This window comes from Anomaloglossus baeobatrachus, chromosome 2, assembly GCF_048569485.1.
Source record: "Anomaloglossus baeobatrachus isolate aAnoBae1 chromosome 2, aAnoBae1.hap1, whole genome shotgun sequence".
Classification (NCBI taxonomy): domain Eukaryota; kingdom Metazoa; phylum Chordata; class Amphibia; order Anura; family Aromobatidae; genus Anomaloglossus; species Anomaloglossus baeobatrachus.
In genome coordinates, this window is record NC_134354.1 from 540135912 (window position 1) to 540155697 (window position 19786).

At 46.9% G+C, this 19786-nt stretch overlaps 1 protein-coding gene across 1 annotated transcript in view; it reads right to left on the reverse strand.

Annotated features, from left to right (window-relative positions):
- Positions 1-19786, reverse strand: part of TFDP1 (transcription factor Dp-1) — a 147941-nt gene that overhangs the window by 78840 nt on the left and 49315 nt on the right. The window contains exon 3 of the mRNA XM_075336637.1: positions 10739-10805. Within this exon, the coding sequence (XP_075192752.1) occupies positions 10739-10805 (67 nt within the window). The remainder of the gene's footprint in view (positions 1-10738; positions 10806-19786) is intronic.

Consider the following 19786-nt stretch of genomic DNA (forward strand, 5'->3'; position numbering starts at 1 on the left):
GTTAGCACCCTGTTAAGACCCCAGGGTTCTAGCGGACGCTTGTAAGGTGGGACTATGTGGCAAACCCCCTGCAGGAACGTGCAGACCTGCGGAAGCCTGGCTAGACGCTTTTGAAAAAACACGGAAAGCGCCGATACTTGTCCCTTGAGAGAGCCGAGAGACAAACCCTTGTCCATTCCGGATTGAAGGAAAGAAAGAAAAGTGGGCAAGGCAAACGGCCAAGGAGTAAAACCCTGATCAGAGCACCAGGATAAGAAGATCCTCCAAGTCCTGTGGTAGATCTTGGCGGACGTTGGTTTCCTGGCCTGTCTCATAGTGGCAATGACCTCTTGAGATAACCCTGAGGACGCTAGGAGCCAGGACTCAATGGCCACACAGTCAGGTTGAGGGCCGCAGAATTCAGATGGAAAAATGGCCCTTGAGACAGCAAGTCTGGTCGGTCTGGGAGTGCCCACGGTTGACCCACCGTGAGGTGCCACAGATCCGGGTACCACGACCTCCTCGGCCAGTCTGGGGCGATGAGGATGGCGCGGCGGCAGTCGGACCTGATCTTGCGTAACACTCTGGGCAGCAGTGCCAGAGGAGAAAATACATAAGGCAGTCGAAACTGCGACCAATCCTGAACTAATGCGTCTGCCGCCAGAGCTCTGTGATCTTGAGACCGTGCCATGAATGCCGGGACTTTGTTGTTGTGCCGAGACGCCATTAGGTCGACGTCCGGCGTTCCCCAGCGGCAACAGATCTCTTGAAACACGTCCGGGTGAAGAGACCATTCCCCTGCGTCCATGCCCTGGCGACTGAGAAAGTCTGCTTCCCAGTTTTCTACGCCCGGGATGTGAACTGCGGAGATGGTGGAGGCTGTGGCTTCCGCCCACAGCAGAATCCGCCGAACTTCTTGGAAGGCTTGACGACTGCGTATGCCGCCCTGGTGGTTGATGTACGCAACTGCCGTCGCGTTGTCCGACTGTATTCGTATCTGCCTGCTCTCCAGCCACCGCTGGAACGCCTTTAAGGCTAGATACACTGCCCTTATCTCCAGAACATTGATCTGAAGGGAGGACTCTGTCGGAGTCCAGGTTCCCTGAGCCCTGTGGTGGAGGAAGACCGCTCCCACCCTGACAGACTCGCGTCCGTCGTGACCACAGCCCAGGATGGGGGCAGGAAGGATTTTCCCTTCGACAAAGAAGTGGGAAGAAGCCACCACTGAAGAGAGGTTTTGGCTGCCCGTGAAAGGGAGACGTTCCTGTCTAGGGACGTCGACCTCCTGTCCCATTTGCGGAGAATGTCCCATTGAAGTGGACGCAGATGAAACTGCGCAAAGGGAACTGCCTCCATTGCTGCCACCATCTTCCCTAGGAAGTGCATGAGGCGCCTCAAGGGGTGTGACTGGGCTCGAAGGAGAGAGTGCACCCCTGTCTGTAGTGAACACTGTTTGTCCAGCGGTAGCTTCACTATCGCTGAGAGAGTATGAAACTCCATCCCGAGGTAAGTCAGCGATTGGGTCGGTGTCAATTTTGACTTTGGGAAATTGATGATCCACCCGAACCTCTGGAGAGTCTCCAGCGCAATGGTCAGGCTGTGTTGGCATGTCACCCGGGAGGGTGCCTTGACTAGAAGATCGTCTAAGTAAGGGATCACCGAGTGGCCCTGAGAGTGTAGGACCGCCACCACTGCTGCCATGACCTTGGTGAAGACCCGTGGGGCTGTCGCCAGGCCGAACGGCAGTGCCACGAACTGAAGGTGTTCGTCTCCGATGGCGAAACGCAGGAAGCGTTGATGCTCTGGTGCAATCGGCACATGGAGATAAGCATCCCTGATGTCGATTGATGCTAGGAAGTCTCCTTGGGACATCGAGGCGATGACAGAGCGGAGAGATTCCATCCGGAAGCGTCTGGTTCTCACGTGTCTGTTGAGCAGTTTGAGGTCCAGAACGGGACGGAATGATCCGTCCTTTTTTGGCACCACGAACAAGTTGGAGTAAAAACCGCGACCACATTCTTGAAGGGGAACGGGAATCACCACTCCTTCTGCCTTCAGAGTGTTCACCGCCTGAAAAAATGCATCGGCTCGCTCGGGGGGCGGAGATGTTCTGAAGAAACAAGTCGGGGGACGAGAACTGAGCTCTATCCTGTAACCGTGAGACAGAATGTCTCTCACCCATCGGTCTTGGACATGTGGCCACCAGGCGTCGCAAAAGCGGGAGAGCCTGCCACCGACCGAGGATGCGGTTTGGGGAGGCCGAAAGTCATGAGGAGGCCGCCTTGGGGGCGGTTCCTCCGGCGGTCTTTTTAGGACGTGACTTAGACCGCCATGCAGAAGAGTTCCTCTGGCCCTTCTCTGACCTGTTGGGCGTGGAGGAATGGGACCTGGCTGAGGGCCGAAAGGACCGAAACCTCAGTTGTATCTTTCGTTGCTGAGGTCTGTTTGGTTTGGACTGGGGTAAGGACGAGTCCTTTCCCTTGGATTGTTTAATAATTTCGTCCAATTGCTCGCCAAACAAACGGTCGCCAGAAAATGGCAAACCGGTTAAGAACTTCTTGGAAGCAGAGTCTGCCTTCCATTCGCGTAGCCACATGGCCCTGCGTACTGCCACCGCATTGGCGGATGCTACCGCTGTACGGCTCGCAGAGTCCAAGACGGCGTTCATGGCGTAGGACGAAAAAGCCGACGCCTGAGAAGCCAAAGACACAACCTGCGGAGTAGAGGTACGTGTGACCGCATTAATCTCAGACAGACAAGCTGAGATAGCTTGGAGTGCCCACACGGCTGCGAATGCCGGAGCAAAAGACGCGCCTATGGCTTCATAGATGGATTTCATCAGGAGCTCTATTTGCCTGTCAGTGGCATCCTTGAGCGATGAACCATCTGCCACTGATACTACGGATCTAGCCGCCAGTCTAGAGACTGGAGGATCCACCTTGGGACACTGAGCCCAACCCTTAACTACGTCAGGGGGGAAGGGGTAACGTGTGTCATTAAGGCGCTTAGTAAAGCGCTTGTCCGGAAATGCTCGGTGATTCTGGACAGCATCTCTGAAGTTAGAGTTATCGAAAAACGCACTCCGTGTACGTTTGGGAAACCTAAACTGGTGTTTCTCCTGCTGTGAAGCCGACTCCTCTATAGGTGGAGTTGGAGGAGAAAGTTCTAGCACCTGGTTGATGGACGCTATAAGATCATTTACTATGGCGTCCCCTTCAGGTGTATCAAGATTGAGAGCAACGTCAGGGTCAGAGCCCTGAGTTGCGACCTCCGCTTCATCCTCCAGAGAGTCCTCATGCTGATGTGCCTCCTTCAACACAAAGCAAAAAACTGATGGGCCCGTGATGCACGGGAGGGTGTATAGGCAGAGGGGAGGGGTTACACTTTTTAAAGTGTAATACTTTGTGTGGCCTCCGGAGGCAGAAGCTATACACCCAATTGTCTGGGTCTCCCAATGGAGCGACAAAGAAAATTATCTTATATTGTACTCACCTACGTGGCAGTCCGGTCCAATGGGCATCTCTTGTCTTGATCTGGCGCCTCCTTCCCTGCTTTGCGTGGATGACACGTCCTACATCATCCACACAGTGTCCAATATCAGCCTTCTGAGCAGGGGCACTTCTCTATGCCTCGCTGAGGGCAGAGCCAAGTTTTGTACTGCGCATGTGCCAGCACTCTTACACCTTTCACGGCGAATGCGCACTGCAGTACTTTGCTCTCCTCTCAGCTAGGCAAAGAAAAGTGTGCCTGCTTAGGAGCGTGATATAGGACACTGTGTGGATGATGTAGGACGCGTCATGCACATGAATCCAGGAAAGAGGTGCCAGATGCAAGGTCAGAGATGCCAATCGGGCCAGACCACCCCGAAGGGGAATATAATAAAAGCTATATATTTTTTTTTTTTGCCCTGCGGAGGGGATTGGGGACATATATAAAACATTCTACAATACTGTAACAGAGGGCTTACAGTTGCTGGCTGTACTTCATATGGTGAAGATCTGGTGCCAGGTTCCCTTTGATTGCCTCTTTAGCTAATCGTAACAGTTTTGTCAAATTAAAAGTACTTAGGAATTTAGTCATGAGATTTCTTTTAGTTATTTGTTTTCTATTTCCAGAGAACCATTTTACCTCCCACTCACTTTTATTGGAGTTAATAAAACAGCATAGATTGTCTGTTCAAGGCCATTTACCCAACTCACCTCCGGTGGCCGATACCTAGGATTAGTTTTTCCTTTGAAAGGCTGAGATAGGAATCCTTGGCCTTCATGGCAACATTTCAGCACCTTGCGATCATGTGGTGGGGCCATTAGAGCATGCAATGGCACATTGCCAAGCTGTGTGATGTAAAACCTACTGTCAAAGATTGAAAGCTGTATCTAAGGGGCACTTTGCACACTACGACATCGCAGGTGCGATGTCGGAGGGGTCATGTCGAAAGTGACGCACTTCTGGCGTCGCACTCGACATCGTAGTGTGTAAATCCTAGATGATACGATTAACGAGCACAAAATCATCGTAATCGTATCATTGGTGTAGTGTCTGGGAATTCCATAATTACGCAACTGCGACAGCTACGCTGTTGTTCCTCGTTCCTGCGGCAGCACACATCGCTGTGTGTGAAGCCGCAGGAGCGAGGAACATCTACCTGCGTCCTGCAGCTCACGCCGGCTATGCGGAAGATAACAGAGAGTAGTAGAGATGGGTTTCAAAGCCGCGCCAAAGACCACTGGATCAGATTAGCTTAAGATTAATGCTTCTTTATTTCATGCAAAGGTCAAGTCAACGCGTTTCAAGAGACACAGCTCCCTTCTTCAGGACAAACCAGCAAAGAATCATCAAATCTGCTGTACAGAGAGCCTATACAGCATTATATACCTTAGAGGTGACGTCAAGGCACACCCACAAAGAAAAAAAACGGTGGGAAACTATCCTTTTCAAGTCACAGATGACGTAGTATAGTGTAATAAAGTCATAATGCAGATAAATTTGTCATAAGCTCTCTATCATATCCCAAGCATTTAAAAATAAAAATAAAAAAATTATATTGGAAAAAAATGAAAAAGGAGTGGTTTATTTCGTGTACTAAAATTATATATATATATATATATATATATATATATATATATATATATATACATATATATAATAGTGAACATTATCAAGTTGGTGTATTGTACATTGCCCAGAACGCTATAATAGCGTCAGGCTTTCATTGGACCATGCACCGGGAACTGTGTGTATGGAACGTGCAGCTGAAGGTGTCACTTGTGATATATGGATCAAACTCGTGCAGGATCTTATTAGGGGTATCTATCCCTCCTGAGGGAAAAAAGGAAGAAGGAGGGAAATGAAAAAGGATTATGGGTAAAAAGTATGTAGGAAGAGAAAGTTCTGTTTTAGCAGTACCGTAATCCCCGCTAAAACCTCTTCATAGTATCATCAAATTGTTAACGGGACCGTAATCATGTGAAAAAAAAATATATTAATATATAAACAAAATTGCTATCATTAATGTGGCTGTATGTATACCACTAAAGGGATTATAATCCAAAAATGTGACATACAGTGACAAGGGTTAATAAAAATAGGTGCGGCAAAAAGAATTTTAATTGTGAGTGTTATATGTTATATGTTGTGACTTTCACAACCCTTTTTGGTGAGTAGTATTACTCTTTGCCTCACCCTGTATATATTGGGGTAAGACCCTATTGCGCTTCCTTTTTCCACAGTTTTTCTTCCGGCTATGCGGAAGGACAGAGGTGGGCGGGATGTTTACGTCCCGCTCATCTCCGCCCCTCCGCTTCTATTGGCCGCCTGCCGTGTGACGTCGCTATGACGCCGCACGACCCGCCCCCTTAATAAGGAGGCGGGTCTCCGGCCAGATCGACGTCGCAAGGCAGGTGAGTTCATGTAAAGCTGCCGTAGCGATAATGTTCGCTACGGCTGCTATCACAAGATATCGCATGTGCGAAGGGGGCGGGGACTATCGTACTCGGCATCGCAAGCATCGGCTTGCGATTTCGTAGTGTGCAAAGTGCCCCTAAGGGTACCACCAAACTGTTAAAAGGCGAAAATGTTGAAAGTCAAATGGGTTGTCCGGTCTAGAATTGTCCGGTCACTCTGTACTGAAAACTTGTGCATTCTCCCAGTGCACTAACTGTGTGCTGAGGATTCGCTGGCTTCTGAGCCGGGAATGGCGGTCACATGAACATAATTATACTATATGCATGTTCCCGGCCATAACCCGACTAGTGGGTGTGGCCTCGCTCAATACATTGACTAAACCTTTGCTTCCAAGTGAGTTAAGCTGCCACAGCACAGGATTAAAGGTCTATTCTCCTCTTGAAAAGGAAGGAAGGAAGGAAGGAAGGAAGGGAGAGAAGAACGAGGTATGATGATATAGGGGGAAGGGAATCAACAAACTGTTCTTTTTCTTTTTGATGGTTTTAAAATTAGTGAAACAGGTACAGCAATGTTATGCAAGTAACATTACCATATAGGTTTGTTTTCTACTGTTATTGTTTGACTGGCGATGAGCCTTTTAATAATGGTTTGTTAGAGGCTTCATACTGGTGGGAATTTTTTTGTACCAAAATCAATTATTTGAATATTTTTGGAATATATTATTCCTGATAGAATAGTTGTATTCATATATGTTCTGCAGAAACTTCTATAATTCCTGCCGTAAGAGGGGGTTTAAATTGTTTCCATTGTTTTTCTAATTTTGGGGGGCTGTTAGTCAATGTACAAAGACAGAAGAGCAATTTCGGGGAATAAGGTACATTTAAGGCTATGTGCCCACGATGCGTCCTGTCCCTGCAGAAATTTCTGCAGCGATTTGAACAGCACATGTGCGCCTCAAATTGCTGCAGAAACAGTCCGTAATGAAAAGCCGATTTCATGCGCTCTGGATGCAGCCCCTCCCATAGACAGAGCGGGGGCTGCATGCAAAGCGCATGAAAGAAGTGACATGTCACTTCTTTGAACCCAGCGATTCGGCAGTAGCCGAAGCGCTGCTGTAACAGGGTGAAAATGTACATAAGATAAACTTGTATGTTTATTAATATATATATATATATATATATTTATGCTATAACTTAAATGGCCACTAGGTGTCACTAGAGGGCAGGCACACTGCTAGACAGTAAGGAGTTACATTAGGTTTTCCTGGTAACGTAGACACAGAGAGACGGTTGAAAATTTCAGTCAGGATCTGAGGGACTGTGCAAGAGAAAGACGTCTGTCATTTTCCCGTGTTCGGATTTGTAGAATTGCCTGTTTTTTTTTTCTTCTTTTTATGGACTGCTTACTTGGGGTTTTTTTTGAGCTCCTACTGCCCCTGACGAGGGGAATTCATCTGAGTGAATTTTTCTCCAGAAACTGTTTGGACAAAATCAACTAAGAGTGAATCAGAAGCAGTCTGAGGGGACGGACGCCATCTTGAGTGAAAGACTTCAGTGAGTAACAATTAACCAGAGACTGATCGGTGTATAATAGTCAGTCAGGGACAGATAAAAAGGATAAAGAAGAAGGAGGATTATTCTACAGATAATTTCCTGAGAAGGAGCGGTGTTTTCTTGTTTATCCTGAGGCGTTTGCTCTGAACCGGAAGTTATTGGAGGTTAAGCTGTGTTGTGCTGATAATAGGACTATTCTGCCTTTGCTTCATCACACTGTCTGGGGCAGTGAGGTACCGAATATTGAATAGAGGTACAGGTATAAAGGTACATGTACATATATTTACTTGTTTCTGACTGTATATGGGAAGGTGGCCGGGTACCCTGATTGAATTGTAAACATAAGGGGAGGTGGTTGTAAGATTATACCCTTGGAGGGATCACGTGCCATTGTCTGTAGTAGTGTACCCGGGTAAGCCCCATTAATAGATAAGGGAGGGATCGGTATAGTGGGGGGAAATATAGTCCATTTCATCCCTACAGACCGACACTTGAAGTCCTCCAAGTTGCATAAACTGTCATTGTTTATTCCGGGCTGTTGTGGCCCATACATTGTAAGAGAACTGTTTTTTTTTATAAAGAAAATTGTTATCCCCTATCTTTGTGTGCCTGGGTTTTCCATAGTGCCATCGTATCTTAATAGTCATAACGACCGGCATTCAGTCGTTACACTGCATTCTAATACGCCACGTGGATTATGCACAATCTTCATAGATTGTGCTGGGGACGCAGGACACATGCAGTTACGCTGCGGTGCAGATCGCAGCGTAACTGCATGAAAATACGCTACATGGGCACATAGCCTTACACTCATTTTCTGAATGAGTTCATGTATTTCTTTCCATAATTTTTATTTTTTTGACAATTCCAGAAAATGTTTGTGTTTGGTCACAATTTCTCCAACACTTTTAAGAATAGTTGGGTGATATTTTGTTTAGTTTGACTGGAGTGAAGTAGAATCTGGCCAATATTTTGTAGTGTTTCTTGGAGGGAAGCACAAGCTGTTAATGAATAGGTACATTTAAGGGCTTGATAGCACTTTTCTGTGAGATATGAAATATTCAGGTCTCTTTCGAATTTAAGAATATTTCTAATTTTTTGTTTATGTAATCACTAAACAATTGACAGATTGATCTAGTACTCCATGTTTTTATTTTTTTGTATTATCTAATAGGATTGAGATTGTTCTGGGGATAGTAAGGGAAAATTTTAGATTCTTATTTATGTATTCCTCTATTTTTTTTTTAGATTTATATAGCTCTGAATCAGGAAGGGTGAAGTCACTTTTTAGTGAAATCAGATTTATGAATAGTCAAACCAAACATGCAAATGTATGGGGAGAGATCACTGGGTGAATGAGATTCAGACAGTTGTCTTCCTCGTGTTTATTAATGTGGCTTCACTCATGTCGTTTTTTGATACCAAACTGCCTCCAATGTGTTTTACATGATGTAATGTGCATCACCAACATGATTTAAAAAAAATATATATTCCATGTATTTATCTTAACAAAACAATTGATATACTTAGGTGAATGCAGTTAATACCTTTAGAGTTCAGTCACAAAGGTGGCATTTTTGCAGGGATCATTTAGAGATTTACCGGATTTTTCGCTTTATAAGACGCACCTGATTATAAGACGCACCCCCAAATTTGGTGAAGGAATAGAGAATTTTTTAATAAATGGGGTCCGTCTTATAATGTCAGTGTCCATCTAACAAATCATTTAGGGTATATATCCCTCATAGCCCCCCATCATAAAATTAGCCCCCTTAATCTGTATATGGCCACCTTATAGTGAATATAGCTCCCTTGTGCTGGCACACGTCCCCCAGTGATGCCACATGTCCCCTATGGCTGGCACACATCCTCTATGGCTGGCACACGGCCCCCTGTGGCTGGCACACGGTCCACTGTGGCTGGCACACGGACCCCTGTGGCTGGCACACGGCTCACTGTGGCTGGCACACGCCCCCCTGTGGATGGCACACAGCCCACTGTGGCTGGCACACGGCTCACTGTGGCTGCACATGGCCCCCTGTGGATGGCACACGGCCCACTGTGGCAGCACATGGCCCCCTGTGGATGGCACATGGCCCACTGTGGCTGCCACACGGCTCACTGTGGCTGCACATGGCCCCCTGTGGATGGCACACGGCCCACTGTGGCAGCACATGGCCCCCTGTGGATGGCACACATCACCCTGTGTTAGATATCGCCCCCAGGCTGCTGCTTTTAGTAAAATAAACCCTTTCCTTACCTTCTCCAGCACTGTCTTCCCTTGTGTCTCCCTCCTTGGGGTTGAGCTCCTTCTGTCTCCTGCAATACCTACTTCCTGGTTCTTGGTGCCGGTCATGTGATCGGGACAGCAGAGAGATATCTCTGTGTGCCTGATCACAGCAGCAGGAGGGAGACCAGCGCTGGAGGTGAGTAAAGAGTGTTTTATTTTACTATGGGCAGCAGCATGGGGGCCATATCTAACACAGGGGGGGCATGTGCGATCAAAGGAGGGCGCAGGCAGATATAATATGCGCCGCTGCCCCAGCCCGTCACCACGGTGCGGTTTCTGCACCACGGTGATGGACAGCGGCAGTGCATATTATATGAGCGGGAGAAGGAGATCTAACGCTGCCGCCCGCAGCTTTGACAAGCCCCCAGCACCGGTCCAGAGCTGCCCCCACCCTCCTGGACTCTGTAGTGTGTGTATGTATGTGTGTATATATATATATATATATATATATATATATATATACCCCCCCGTATATATTCAGATTATAAGACGCACCCCCTACTTGCCCCCAAAATCTGGGGGAACAAAAGTGTGTCTTATAAAGCGAAAAATATGGTAATATCAAAAAACAACTTGTGAGGTTCCCTTTAAATTATTCCTCAGACAAAAGGCCTTGAAATTATTTCAGTACGACATGAAAAAAAGAATCATCTACTTTTGACTCGTTTTTAGTAAACATAGAAATATGTCACTATAATATATTGCGGGGGCTGGGGATCCATCAGCAACCTATATTTTACAGATGGTTGTCTGTTTGGCAAATACCCCCTTACATATGTAACAAGTCTGGAATGAACACAGATTGAAGAGAAAAGAAAGGAAGAAAAAGTTTGATGATCTTTAGTTCTTCCCTGCAATTTTCTTTAATAATTTAAGGCAAATATTCACAGACTGAGATGGATACCCCCAAAAATACATTTATCATCAATTATATCCATTTTACTTAAGATAAAAAGTGAAAACTTCCAAACAAGTTTCAATTGCAACAGTTTCGAAATCATTAATATCTCACCTTTTCCTGGACTAAGATTTTGATCTACAAAAACTTTCAGCTCTCCATTTGCTTCAATTAATGCAGCCTAAAGAAGAAAGAATCGAACATGAAATAATTCTGCTACAAATGATAAAAACAGAAAGTAGAAATGAGTTGTCTTATCTCCGACATTTGGGGCTGAACACGAGGATTTGCTCTAAATATCTCATTGGTAGGAGTTCTACTTTTGACATCCAGTGCTGGTCACTGTCTCTATATAGTTTATGTAGTCAATCACTACAGAGACACCGTAGAGGGGATGGAGCACTGCATGACAATAAATTACAGTAAATCAATGGGCCAGTAGACGATGGAAGGACGAGCCATGTCCACCAGAGGGAGGAGACTCTTTTTGTAGCTGCTCTCCATTGTGACTAATAGAGTTAAGGGCCTGTCACACACAACGAGATCGCTAATGAGATCGTTGCTGAGTCACGGTTTCTGTGACACAGCAACGATCTTGCCAGCGATCTCGTTATGTGTAACACCTACCAGCGATCAGACCCCTGCTGTGAGATCTCTAGTCGTTGCTGAATGGTCCAGACTATTTTCTTCAAAGGTGATGTCCTGCTGGGCAGGACGCATTGCTGTTTTTGACACCTACCAACGACCTCCTAACACGGTCCCAATGCCCGCCAAGATCGATATACAGGTCGCTGATCGTTACTGCGTTGTTGGTAAGGTCTGACTGTGTGACATCTCACCAGCGACCTCCCAGCGACATACCAGCGATCCTTATCAGGTTGTATCGTTTTCGAGATCGCTGGTAAGTCATTGTGTGTGACTGGGCCTTAAAGGGAACCAAGCATCAGGATTTTCGTGTATAAGCTGCAGCCAGTGCAGTACTGGCACTATCATGCACAGTGTGTACATACCATCAGGGGGCAGCTCGGGTGTTTAGGCAGTGAAATTCATCTTTATAAAGTTTGAAATTTCGTGCACTTTTTGATTGACGTGTGCACCTCTGTGTTAATGTCCGGGCGGGTTATGCAGGAGTTCCCCGCCTCCCCACCAGCCTGTACCTCCCTCTCTCCTGATGTCCGGGCGGGTTATGCAGGAGTTCCCCGCCCCCCCGCTGCCTGTTCCTCCCTCCCTCCCTCCGGCTGTCTGTAAAATGCTAATCTTCAGAAACATGGCGCCGGAGTGGGCCTCAGCGCATAGCGCTTATCTCCGGCGCCATGTTTCTGAAGCCCGCATTACACAGCTTGGTGTCTGCAGAACAGCTGATCGGAGGACGCGATCAGCTGTAGCTATGACGACGTGCCGCCTCAGGACACCGGGCCAGGTCAGGAGCTTGCCAGCGACATCGGGGGTCAGGTGAGGTAAGTTCACAATGGACTCACATGACCCCGTGACGGCAGTGCTGCGAGACCCGGTCACGGTAGTGATATCGGGCGGCACTGTCTTCACGGGGTCAGGTGAAAGAAATTACTAGCACCTGTGATGTCATTGCCCCAGCAGGCACGCACACATTATACACACGTGCGCGCACACACATTATACACGCGCGCGCACACACACACATTATACACACGCGCATACACACATTATACACACACGCATACACACATTATACACACATGCGCATACACACATTATACACACGCGCATACACACATTATACACACACGCATACACACATTATACACACATGCGCATACACACATTATACACACATGCGCATACACACATTATACACACACACAGCTGTGAGTGCTTTCCTGCAGTGACCTGGAACTCAGAAGGTGAGCCCAGGTAAACGCAGGGGCGCACACACAGCAGTGTGGGTGTGTGTATATATATATATATATATATATATATATATATATATATATATATAGTGTGTGTATAATGTGTGCGTGCCTGCTGGGGCAATGACATCACAGGTGCTAGTAATTTCTTTCACCTGACCCCGTGAAGACAGTGCCGCCCGATATCACTACCGTGACCGGGTCTCGCAGCACTGCCGTCACGGGGTCATGTGAGTCCATTGTGAACTTACCTCACCTGACCCCCGATGTCGCTGGCAAGCTCCTGACCTGGCCCGGTGTCCTGAGGCGGCACGTCGTCATAGCTACAGCTGATCGCGTCCTCCGATCAGCTGTTCTGCAGACACCAAGCTGTGTAATGCGGGCTTCAGAAACATGGCGCCGGAGATAAGCGCTATGCGCTGAGGCCCACTCCGGCGCCATGTTTCTGAAGATTAGCATTTTACAGACAGCCGGAGGGAGGGAGGGAGGAACAGGCAGCGGGGGGGCGGGGAACTCCTGCATAACCCGCCCGGACATCAGGAGAGAGGGAGGTACAGGCTGGTGGGGAGGCGGGGAACTCCTGCATAACCCGCCCGGACATTAACACAGAGGTGCACACGTCAATCAAAAAGTGCACGAAATTTCAAACTTTATAAAGATGAATTTCACTGCCTAAACACCCGAGCTGCCCCCTGATGGTATGTACACACTGTGCATGATAGTGCCAGTACTGCACTGGCTGCAGCTTATACACGAAAATCCTGATGCTTGGTTCCCTTTAAGGGTGCTAAACACATTTTCCCTAAAAATATATAAAATTATGTTAAAAGAGGCAAAAAAGAAGCGTTCATATATATAATTTTTTTAATTATATGTGTCTATCTATGCATGTAATGTACTGAGTATTAATATACTCACCTACACCGCTCCGTTCTCCAGTGTGCATCATTCTGCTCTTCACTGTGACGTCACCACTCTGCAGACTGTCTGGGTCATTCTACATAGCTTTTCCAATGTACGTCTATAGAGCCACCATAGGCTTTCATTGTAAGAGACACTTCCGTCTCATGCAAAGATCAAGCCAGCTAGTTGCAACCATGGTGACATCACTGAGAAGCGAAGCAGCATGATGCTGGACACTGGAGAGCGGCAGTAGTGGAGTATATTAACGCACGCACTACAAGCATTTAATACATTAATACAATACATTTAATAAATACAATAAACATGGGAATGCTTCTTTAAAGGGAACCTGTCAGGTGCAATATGCACCCAGAACCACGAGCAGTTCTGGGTGCATATTGCTAATCCCTGCCTAACCGTCCCTGTATACACTAGCATAGATAAAGGGATCTTTAGAAAGAGTATTACTAAAGATCTTTTATCATATGCTAATGGAAGTTCTATCCCCGACTAGTCCACCCTCTAATCATGTTAGTACGCCTCTGTGGGCGTACTATCATGCTAGTCAATGCAGCGTTACCAGCGGTGACGCATGTACCTGTGTTGGCTGTGAATGCACTTCTGAATGACCCGACACTTCCGGTTACGCGCAGTATGAAGCCAGGACGCGTACACCCAGCTTCAGACAGCTCTAGTGCATATGACCAGAAGTGCCGGGACATTCAGCACAACATACACTGCGGATACAGGTACGCGCATCACCGCTGATGACACTGCATTGACTAACATGTTAGTATGCCCCCGTGGGCGTAGTAACATGATTAGAGGGTGGACTAGTTGGAGGATATAACGCCCAGGGGACTAGTCCCTTCGCTCATTAGCATAAGATAAAAGATCTTTAGAAATACTCTCTTTCTAGAGATCTCTTTATCTATGCTAGTGTATACAGGGCCAGTTAGACAGGGATTAGCAATATGCACCCAGAACTGCTCATGGTTATGGGTGCATATAGCATATATACAGGTTCCTTTTAAACTTAAAGTTTTCCATGGTTTACAATTTCCTATGTCAGTGTGGGGGAAGGGGCAGTGCAGCTGAGTTTAGTTGTGTCACATTACAAACTCATCATGTGTTTTTCGTTGATTAATAAAACTGAACCTGATTAAAAAACAAAAAAAAAAATCTCATCAGCTCTCCTGATTACTAAGGCTATGTTCTCGCAATCAGGATCAATTGCGTTTCTGATGCTGCAGAATTTCTGCACCACACTCTAGTTTACTTCAGTTTTTTTCATTGTGTTTGTGTGTGTTTTTTTTGTCTCCGTTTGAAGTGTCACAACTGCACCAAAAACGCATGCGTGTTTTACCTGCGGATTTTCCTCATGTATTTTAAGTCTATGAGGAAAATCCACATAGAAAACTGAGCATTCCTGCAAGGGAAATTGACATGTGGATTGGAAAACCGCATCGCAGAGGAGCTTACACGGCATAAAAAAGAACCATAGTGTACATGAGATTTCAATTAATTCACTTGAAATTTGCTTAACTGTAAAACGCAGCATTTTGCAAAAATAAACAATGCCCAGAACACGAGTATCACTGATCACGGGAACGTACCCCTAGTGTGTCAATAATCATAGGTATGTCTGCTATGCTATGACTTTTGTACTCATTCTGCAGAGAGATCAGGCTGTCATTCCATCTCACACAAGAACAGTCAGCTCAGGACTACTATGTGAGATGTAGCGAGACCCCACTCTGATCTCACTGCAGAGCAATTTCAATGTGAGCACAACAGCCATCTCTGCATAAGCAGTGTGAGGAGAGGGGAAATACAGAGCTGGCAGACAAGATAGAAGAGTTTGTAAGGTGACACAGCTTAACTCAGCTGCACTGCCCCTCCCCCACACTGACTCATTCAGAAGATTAGACCAGGAGATCAGATCATTACATCGCACACACTGAGAAACCTGCTCTAAGCTGTGATGGGTGCGTGTTCTTATTCCTTTGAATATTGCTGCCTGCTTATGATTGGTCAGTATCATACAGGGAGAAGTACAGGCCCCCAGTGAAAACTGTTTGATAACTCCAGCTTGGACTTAACTCTTTTTATTTCCTTAGGTGTCAAGTATTTTACTTGTTAATAGCTCAACAGAGAGATGAGGAAAAAAAGGCACCATGAAAAAAAAATGCAACAAAACCTGCAGTGTTTTTTTTTGTTTTTTTTAGGCTATGTGCGCACTAGGCGTTTTTTTCACGCTGCGTTTTTATGTGCGTTTTTGTCTAAAAAACGCACCCGCGGCTAAAAAAACGCGGCAAAAACGCATGCGTTTTTGCCGCGATTTGGTGCGTTTTTTGCTGCGTTTTTACTCACTGCGTTTTTAATCAGTGCACAATGCCATTAAAGATTGTTGATGAAAAAAAAAAAAAAAAAAAGGTCTGATGTCATTTCCTTCTTCAAAATGTTCATTGTATGCAGGAGAGCAGACAGCTGCAGAACTAGTGTATGCAGGAGAGCAGACAGCAGCTGCAGAACTACAAGTCTCAGCATCCTCCATTCACTAGTGTATGCAGGAGAGCAGACAGCAGCTGCAGAACTACAAGTCTCAGCATCCTCCATTCACTAGTGTATGCAGGAGAGCAGACAGCAGCTGCAGAACTACAAGTCTCAGCATCCTCCATTCACTAGTGTATGCAGGAGAGCAGACAGAAGCTGCAGAACTACAAGGCTCAGCATCCTCCTTCCAGGACTGTATGCAGTTTTTTGCCCAAAAAGAAAAAAAAATGACATGGGCTTCGCCATATTTTTGTATGCTAGCCGGGTACAGCAGGCAGGTACGGGCTGCCCCCAACCCCCAGCTGCCTATTTGTACCCGGCTGGGAGCCAAAAATATAGAGAAGCCCTTTTTTTTAATTATTTCATGAAATAATTAAAAAAAAAAAAATGACGTGGGCTTCGCCTAATTTTTGAGTCCAGCCGGGTACAACTAGGCAGCTGGGGATTGGAATCCACAGTGCAGGGTGCCCATGCTTTCTGGGCACCCCCACTGCGAATTGCAGTCCGCAGCCACCCCAGAAAATGGCGCTTTCATAGAAGCGCCATCTTCTGGCGCTGTATCCAACTCTTCCAGCTGCCCTGAAGCCGGGTGGCTAGCCAGGTAATAATGGAGTTAGGGCTAGCTGTATATTATCAGCTAGCCCTAAGCCCGAAATTCATGGTGTCACGCCAATATTAGACATGGCCACCATGAATTTCTAGTAATGATAAAAAAAAAACACAACACACAGAAAAATATTTTTATTAGAAATAAAACACAACACAATTAGTGACTCCATCTTTATTGAAATAAACCCCCCTCCGCAGTAATCCTGGGTCAGGGTCCCGCGCCGTCCAATCAGGATCCAATATCATCTGATCGGTTTGCTGGAAGGCAAAGCGATCAGATGATGTGTCAGGATCAAGTGCCTGAATCACATCACACATCAGCTGATTGTATAAAAGCCGATTATACAATCAGCTGATGCATCAGTAGAAAAAAAAAAATAAATAATACTCACTTATGTGCTGTGCTGATTACCGGCAGCTCCTGGAGCGATCGATTGGACAGGAGTCTGATCCTATACGATCGCTGCCGGAGCTGCCGGTAATCAGCTGATGAAGTCCCCTGACGGCAGGATCAGCTGATAGCCGGCCGGGCGCGAAAAAGCCGGCGACACCGCGATCAGCTGATGCGTCAGGTGACTGCATCAGGTGATCCACCGCCAGGTCCTGCAAGCAAGGTCCTGCCCCGGGGAGACTGCACACAGCCAGAGCGGCGGGACCGGGAGGAGATGGGAGCGGGCATGGCACCGGGACCCTGCAGACAGGTGAGTATATGACATTTTTTTTTTTTTCTACTGTTCACTTTGGTTTTCGCCGCTGCCTCCACCTCCCGCCCAGACATGGCGCCGCACGGAGCTGACATGCACAGGACGGGAGGTGGAGGCAGCGGTGACGGTACCGGGAGGATTCATGCTTCTGTGTTTACCAACAGAAGGAATCCTCTTCCTGTACACGTCACTGTAGTACCCACCCCTTGCGTTTATAGCTGCGTTTTTAGTCATAGAAACGCGGCTATATGCGTTATTCATTGCGTTTTTAACATCTCATTGAATTCAATGAGTGAAAAACGCAGTGGAAAACGCAGAAATAATTGACATGCTGCGTTTTTGTGGTCACCACAAAAACGCAGCTAAAAAAAAACGCTGTGTGAGGACAGCACTTCTGAAAACCCATTGACATTGCTGGGGAAGCAATGTCACTGCGTTTTCAGCACAAAAACGCGGTAAAAAACGCCGCTAAAAACGCGGCAAAAACGCCTAGTGCGCACATAGCCTTAAGGTTCCAAGAGATCAGGTTTTGGCTGCAGAAAAAAAAAATAGCAAAAAAGCAACATTTGAATATAGCAACAGTGAATTCCCACAGAAAAATGTTTGCACCAAAATATACCTTCACTGAAAATCAGTTCCATTCATCTGAACATGGTCAGGTGAGGACAGTTGCAATATATTTCACAACAAAATCCACAGCAAAAATGTACTATATGCAGTGACCTTCAGGCTACATGCGCACGCTGCTTCTTTTTCGTGTTCACAAACTGCAGCCAAAACTGCACCTTGTCAGAGAGAGCCTGGAAATGTCACAAAAAATGTAGGTGCTTTTTTGGCGCGTTTTTGCTGCTTTTTTGGTGCGTTTTTGGCTGCAGTTTTGTCAACAATTGTTTCATGTATTTTTCAGTTCAAACAAGCCCATAAAGCTTGTTAAATTGAAAAAAAAAAAAAATTAGAAATAAATAAATAATTAAAAAAAAAACTGGCGTGCGGTCCCCCCCAATTTTAATGCCAGCCAGATAAAGCCATACGGCTGAAGGCTGGTATTCTCAGGATGGGGAGCTCCACGTTATGGGGAGCCCCCCAGCCTAACAATATCAGTCAGCAGCCGCCCAGAATGGCCACATCCATTAGATGCGGCTGTTCTGGGACAGTACCCGGCTCTTCCCGATTTGCCCTGGTGCGTTGGCAAATCGGGGTAATAAGAAGTTATTGGCAGCCCATAGCTGCCAATAAGTCCTAGATTAATCATGTCAGGCGTCTCCCCGAGATACCTTCCATGATTAATCTGTAAGTTACAGTAAATAAACACACACACCCGAAAAAATCCTTTATTAGAAATAAAAAACACTAACAAATTCCCTCGTTCTCCCATTTAGTAAGCCCGACAAAGCCCTCCATGTCCGGCGTAATCCAGGATGGTCCAGCGTCGCTTCCAGCTCTGCTGCATGGAGGTGACCGGAGAAGTAGCAGACACCGCCGCTCCAGTCAGCTCCACGCAGCAACTGAAGAGAGCCACGCGGTGGCCGCGAGTAACCTCAGTGACAGCTCAGCTGATCACGCTACTGCGTGAAGCTGACAGGAGCGTGGAGGACGGGACTATCAGCGGCGGCGGTGGCAGCGAGAGGGGTCCATCATCTCCCCTGTGCGTGCACGCTGGGGACAGCGGTACTTCGGGGAACACGTGGAGGACGGGACTATCAGCGGCGGCAGCGAGAGGGGGATGGACATTGGCAGCTGAAAACATTGATTTTTCCCTCTCGCTGCCACCGCCGCTGATAGTCCCGTCCTCCACATCATCTCCCCTGTGCGTGCACGCTGGGGACAGCGGTACTTCGGGGAACACGTGAAGGACGGGACTATCAGCGGCGGCGGCAGCGAGAGGGAAAAATCAATGTTTTCAGCTGCCAATGTCCATCCCCCTCTCGCTGCCGCTGTTAGTCCCGTCCTCCACGTGTTCCCCGAAGTACCGCTGTCCCCAGCGTGCACGCACAGGGGAGATGATGTGGCGGACGGGACTATCAGCGGCGGCAGCGAGAGGGGGATGGACATTGGCAGCTGAAAACATTGATTTTTCCCTCTCGCTGCCGCCGCTGATAGTCCCCGTCCTCCACATCATCTCCCCTGGGGACAGCGGTACTTCGGGGAACACGTGGAGGACGAGACGGGACCACATGCCTGTTACCTCACTTCCTGACAAGTCACCTGCGTTTTTGGTAGCAAAAACGCAGGTAAAAGGCAGGTAAAATGCACCACATTTGATTATCATGCATTTTTCCTGCGTTTTTGATGCCCTCATTGATTTCAATGGGTGACAAATGTTGACAAAAACGCAGGAAGAATGAACATGCTGCATTTTTTTTGTCACAAACTTTTGACAAAAAAAACGCTGACAAATAAACTGCAATGTGCGCATGACAAATCTGACTTCTCATAGACTTTGCTGGGAAGTCAAATGTCAGAAAGTTCTGCTGACAAAACTGCAGCCAAAAAAGCAGCAAAAA